Source organism: Periplaneta americana, chromosome 6 (assembly GCF_040183065.1).
Source record: "Periplaneta americana isolate PAMFEO1 chromosome 6, P.americana_PAMFEO1_priV1, whole genome shotgun sequence".
Classification (NCBI taxonomy): Eukaryota; Metazoa; Arthropoda; class Insecta; order Blattodea; family Blattidae; genus Periplaneta; species Periplaneta americana.
In genome coordinates, this window is record NC_091122.1 from 98,571,491 (window position 1) to 98,577,821 (window position 6,331).

Sequence of the window (6,331 nt, forward strand, 5' to 3'; positions counted from 1 at the left end):
GAAATGTAATGTAAAATGCGGTAAACTTTCCATAAAAATTTAAGCCATAATATCAGCATTATTAGAGACTCAAAATAATAATAATAATAATAAAAATGAAAAAATAATGAACTTCATAAATCAATGTCTGTCAAATTAAGGTTTAAATCTTCCCCTTTTTTATTTTTAAGTTTACCTCAGCGGCCGAGTTTACCCCAATTTGCGGTATGGAAAATAGTTAATTTCTCAGGAAATAGGGAGAGGAGTTCACCACGCGATGTACCCTACGAGATATGCCCTACAATTTTGACTCTTCTCACAGGAAATATAGAGTTTCAATGGTTCATAAATATATTTAGGAATAAATTGAATTAACCGTCCACGTACAAACAATTATATTATTTCAAACCATGATACGTGATCAGGGCCATGATTGAGTTGTAAGGAGCAGAAAGAATTACGTTTATTCCCAGCTTCTGAAACTTGTAGATTAACTGTGTGTGAAATTCTTCAAGGATTCTAAAGTAAAATTAATAAGAGCCATATACACTTACTGTATAGCATAAAAATATAAAATAAATTACGAAAAACCCGTTTTCTGATGTGTTATCATATGTCGTGTGCACACTTTTAGCTTGCCTGCCGCTAGAGGGCTACTGTCGCGCCAGCTGTCAAATGTTGGCATATTTTATACGTATGAGTTGCGCGACTGTATGTTTTAGGCTATGGTATATACTGTCACCAGGACGAATAGAAGAAATAGTGTACGCACTCTGTGAGTTTACACGGTTCCGCCGCAACGCGGCGCTGTTACTGCTAAGCGCGGACTCGGAAGGAATTCACAGTACTTGTTACGCTGAATGTAGTCCTTTTTAAAAGCAAATTTCTTTCATTTAACCCGGCTATTCGTAACTTAAGAAATACCTTTATAGTCTCTTATTCATAATTAATAGTCTCCTATCAGGTATTGCTATTATGAACGTTCGTAACAGAAAATACAATGGGATCTGAAACGTTGTGAAAGCAATTATACGTTCAGTATTTAAATAATCTTTTCGTAACAAGTTGCGAATTCAGGGACAGAAAAACCTACGAAATGCTAGTAAATAAAGAGTTGAATGATATTTTACGTGCCTATAAATGAATTAAATTACTCACCATGATTAGTTGCCTGCTACCTTCGAGAGTTTGTGAGATGACTTGACGGATTTACGAGCTTGTAAAAATCTTCGAATTTACTTTGTCCTGAAGAAGAATCGGCACTTTAAATAGTGGTAGACTAATTTCGGAATAATATCGATGATGTGTTCTCTGCAACAACCTGCTCCCGAAGGCTGGATCGAAAGAGCGTCAAGATAGATCTCATCCCACATTGCACTTGCTGAGATAATCTTTTCTTTAATTTTCAATTCTGTTTGAATAAGTACGATGACGTGAATATGTTAGGAGAAAATACACAAACGGTTAGGGAAAACACGGAAATTTTACTTGAAGCAAGTAAAGCGATCGGTTTGGAAGTAAATCCCGAAAAGACAAAGTATATGATTATGTCTCGTGACGGGAATATTGTACGAAATGGAAATATAAATATTGGAGATTTATCCTTCGAAGAGGTGGAAAAATTCAAATATCTTGGAGCAACAGTAACAAATATAAATGACACTCGGGAGGAAATAAAACGCAGAATAAATATGGGAAATGCGTGTTATTATTCGGTTGAGAAGCTCTTATCATCCAGTCTGCTGTCCAAAAATCTGAAAGTTAGAATTTATAAAACAGTTATATTACCGGTTCTTCTATATGGCTGTGAAACTTGGACTCTCACTCTGAGAGAGGAACATAGGTTAAGGGTGTTTGAGAATAAGGTGCTTAGGAAAATATTTGGGGCTAAGCGGGATGAAGTTACAGGAGAATGAAGAAAGTTACACAACACAGAACTGCACGCATTGTATTCTTCACCTGACATAATTAGGAACTTGAAATCCAGACGTTTGAGATGGGCAGGGCATGTAGCACGTATGGGCGAATCCAGAAATGCATATAGAGTGTTAGTTGGGAGACCGGAGGGAAAAAGACCTTTAGGGAGGCCGAGACGTAGATGGGAGAATAATATTAAAATGGATTTGAGGGAGGTGGGGTATGATGATAGAGACTGGCTTAATCTTGCACAGGATAGGGACCGATGGCGGGCTTATGTGAGGGCGGCAATGAACCTTCGGGTTCCTTAAAAGCCATTTGTAAGTAAGTAAGTTTGAATAAGTACGTCATATACAGCTTGGGAGGGATGGTTTAAAAAACTGACGTTCCTACCTGATCGGTAGTCTTTGATTTGGGTGAGAGCTGCGACATTCCTGTCGAAGGGCACGGAGGGTACACGCAATAAACTTAGAGGAATGATTTACTACATAACCGGCCACATAATACACTAAACATGCCAATCAACGCAGCAGGAGTGGTATTCACCAACTCGGGCACAGCACTTTCCCAGTATTGACCATATATTTTTTCATGAAGAACATGTTTTCTTTTATACAGGTTTCTACAGACTTCCTAACTATCTTGTTGAGTAATTCCACATTTCGCGCTAATGTTCGCATTTGGTTCACAAACGATGTGAGTAGTTCAGCATCACTTTTCGTTTCAGAGTTTCCAGCAATGTTAAGAAGGATCTGCTTCGTAGTAAATGCATGTGGAGGAAATCTATCGTCGAAGGATGGTCATCTGAACAGAGTGAAGACAAAATTCCGAAGTGATGTTCCAAGCGGTCTTGGGCGAGTTTCCCTGTTAGGATATATTTTTATCCTTTGTTCCGGAGCCATTCGCTCATTTCTAAGGTACTCTGCAAGGTTACTACTAAACATTGTTGTAGCAGACGCAAATGTGTTGGTTGTAGTTGTGAGACACTGAAGAAAATCAGTAAGGAATTAGTGATCAGAAGAGTCTTCATAAAGAGCCTTAGCAGAAATGTGTGAATTTAATGCGGCGGCAATACAGTTTAAATGCCTTGTAAATTCTTCAGTGCCCTCACTGCCTTCGAACCCGATGACCCTAATTCTCGATAAAATTTGAGGCCTTTGGAGACTTGTTGCTAAAGAGTTGGAACGCGAGTCTGGTGCATTCATTCTCTTAAAGGACGAGAGATCTAAATGAGCTGTTGTCAAACTTGGGACTAACCCTACACATTCGCACATCCAGATAAGTCTTTATTTAAAAAGTCTCCTATAAAAACTAAAATTGATATTTTTCTCCTTGCAAGAGAGTTCGATTTTATCATGGAAATAATTTCTTATGCATTTCAGTATGTGCACAAAATCTGAGAATGCCCGTCGAACAGATTAGGAATATAGAATTATGCTGGAAATTTTTTCCATTGATTTCTAAGACTTCCAGGCCTTTCTATTTGTTTGACTGCTATCACAAGTGAAACCGATTACTCTCGTCCCAACTGCTTCTAATTGTAGAATAACTTGTATAAGAATTTTAGCGAGAATGTCACCTGGAGTAGCGTTTCTGCTAGCGTAAATAGCAATTGGTTGAATCCAATCTTGCATAAATATTAATGCATGATTTGCTAATTGTTCTTTTGTACATCAGACGTGAGATCTCCGAAATCAACAAATACGTCCACTTTAAGGGAATAATTATTAAATTGAATTTCTTCTCTGAATTTGACTTCATCGAATATTACCACTCCGCTACGTTTATTTTCATATATTTCATCATTTCGGTAAATTAGGGAAAATGTGAGGAACAACTCTTGGTTGTAATTTTCAACGTACTCGCGGTATTGCTGTTTTATGACGTTTTATATTAAAACAGTCCGATCGGTTATTTACCGAAATCTGCCTATCTTTCCGCGGAATCGCTCTGGCTCACTTTCCAAACTCATCTTTTTCTTTGGGAGATGAAAAGAAATGTCTTGTTACACTATTTCTGCTGTATTCCGATCTACAACCCGGAACAAAACAGTACGGAATTTTTATAATTATTTTGTAAACCACCAACAAATTGAAGATATCTACATAACTCTCAATAACAAAGCACATTAACAACTCCTAGCAACTTTCATCATTAAACGAGCGAGAAATATATTTTCGAGGTATCTGACTTCAGACAACAGATGGACCCTAGCGATCGAAGCGCCACCGACAATGGGAAAGCATAGAAGTGCGTACACTATTTCTTCTATTCGTCCTGCTGTCACGAAGCTTGAGTTGCTGAGAGTACTTTTATAATAGACTGTGCCGGTACTTTCGCATTGTAAGTGACGAGGCGTTAGTAGCGATCCTAGTGGTTAGCAACTATCTATGGATGCATATTCCTTACGTATCGAGCTTCGTAACTGTACTGCATATACTAGAGATCGTAGTATCGTCATTTTATGACGTAAGAAATAAGTTCCTTAAAATATCGGTAGATGACATAATCGTTGTTAATGGCTGACGAAGGAGGAGTGGACAGGTATAAAATTATTGGTTTTTTTAAGAACGAAATATGGGAGGAACGCAGAGTACTAATACAAGAAGAATATCTATTCCTAATGAAGATCCTGCCAGTGTTATTAAAGTTTCAGATTCTGTCGTGCAGAGACTGAAAGGTGGAACTGAAGTTAAGGAAATTCGATCAGAACCACCTCCACCAGTAAGCCAAATCCAATCAGATGCCGACAAGGTAACCTCTTCTTTTCCACATTCAAATTATGGAAGGGTTACCCCTAAAACTTCTCTTGAAATTCGACAGGACAGAGAAGCGGCACTGCGAGATAACGACGAGTATTGGCAAAAAAGGCTCAAGGCAATGGAGGAGAGCCATGTATTAATCAACAAGAAAATGGAAGATGAATACAAGAAAGCTATAAAAGAGGTCGAGGATCTGTTTTCTCGTTTGCCAGCAAAGCGTGAACAGCCACCTTGTTCGAATGCAGGACAGTTCGTGAAGAATTGTTACCAACAAAATCCCAGGGAAGTATTAAAATGTGCCAAGGAAGTAGAAGCTTTTGCAACTTGTGTAGATAGGAAACGAGTAAACATCCTTGATAGCAGACAGTAATATGTCATCAATCTGAGTAGAACTGAATTTGCAGGTTATATATAGAGGTATTCACTATTGTAATATATTAGCATTTTTCTTTTATTTGGGTTGATAGTTATATTTAAATAAAATACTTGCGCAGAATGTCAATATGTCGAAACGGTATTTGTTTCAATACCATTCATAGTACCGTACATTCACTTAATTTTTGTGTTCACAGATAATTGTAATATCATTTCTCATTCATACTCCTTTTTAATCAGCTCATGTATACCGGTAAATTGTTTTTTTATTTTGACATGGACAATGTTCTTTATTTGTTAATTTTCTGTATTATTAAAATTTTCAATTTTAAGTTGAATTATCTTAGTGCTGCAATAATGTATCATAGAAGAATCAATTAATTTACAAAATTAGGCCATAATAATGTAATTTGCAGTGGAACATTATTAAAGTGATTTGTGCAGATGTTGTGCATTGGTTTAGTGTGTTGTGTTCAATGTGTCACTGGTATTATTCACCACTGTTTGGAATGTTTCCATAGTTAATACTGCTTTGCAAAATTATGGCTTAGTCTTAACATTCGAACATTGCAGCTTCGTCAATATTAGTGAATATATTGTAGACTTTTTATGAACTTAAGTAGCTACTGGTACTGGTACATTGTAAATTCTATTGCTTACTATTATCTTTTCCATTATCTGGCTTAACCATTGCATATTAAATTATTATTTTGAAAAAATAATCAGATACAGATTTTTTGATGTGCATATTTTTGTTAACGATTTAAAAGAAAATAGATATTCTGAAAGGAATAGTAATAGGTATTTCGCAAGCTACTTCAGCTGAACACAGATATGAAAATGACATTTAGAGAGGACTCATCTTTTCCTTCCAATCGACAAGATGATTATTCTATGTATTATTGCGGAAAAATATATTAATATAAAGTGAGGAATCAAATGATTTAGAGTTTTTTAAAATTAAATTATAATATGAAGTTTATTTCTGTAGCAGTTTTCAACGGTTTAAAACCATCATGAGCATGTGCACATTAATTTTATACATTGTAAAGTTGATATGCGCATGCTTATGACTGTTGCAAACTATCAGAAACTCCTGCAGAAACAAATCTATTATTGTTAATCATTATTTTTAATTCTTTCCTTGATTAAAAGTGAATTGCTTAAAAAATGAACAAATTTGATTTTACTCGCTTTTCAGATAGCATTATGACATTTCAACAGTACAACATTTAGTACCGGTAGTTCTAGTTTAAACTTATACAGGTGATTTTTTTTCTATTCAAACATAGTCTATT

The 6,331-nt window shown here is 36.0% G+C and overlaps 1 protein-coding gene across 1 annotated transcript; it reads left to right on the top strand.

The window, feature by feature from the left end:
• The first annotated feature begins 4,388 nt into the window (after window positions 1-4,388).
• Window positions 4,389-5,478, top strand: LOC138701539 (MICOS complex subunit MIC25-like). Its single transcript, XM_069828537.1, has 2 exons — window positions 4,389-4,620; window positions 4,720-5,478. The coding sequence occupies exons 1-2, from the start codon at window positions 4,474-4,476 to the stop codon at window positions 5,026-5,028; spliced, it is 456 nt and encodes a 151-aa protein (XP_069684638.1). The 5' UTR covers window positions 4,389-4,473; the 3' UTR covers window positions 5,029-5,478.
• The last annotated feature ends 853 nt before the right edge of the window (window positions 5,479-6,331 follow it).

Excerpts from the sequence above, each read along its gene's own strand:
- LOC138701539 (XM_069828537.1), top strand. The coding sequence starts at position 4,474 with ATGGGAGGAACGCAGAGTACTAATACAAGAAGAATATCTATTCCTAAT. Across the intron at positions 4,621-4,719 it reads GATCAGAACCACCTCCACCA|GACAGAGAAGCGGCACTGCG; the intron begins GTAAGCCAAATC and ends GAAATTCGACAG.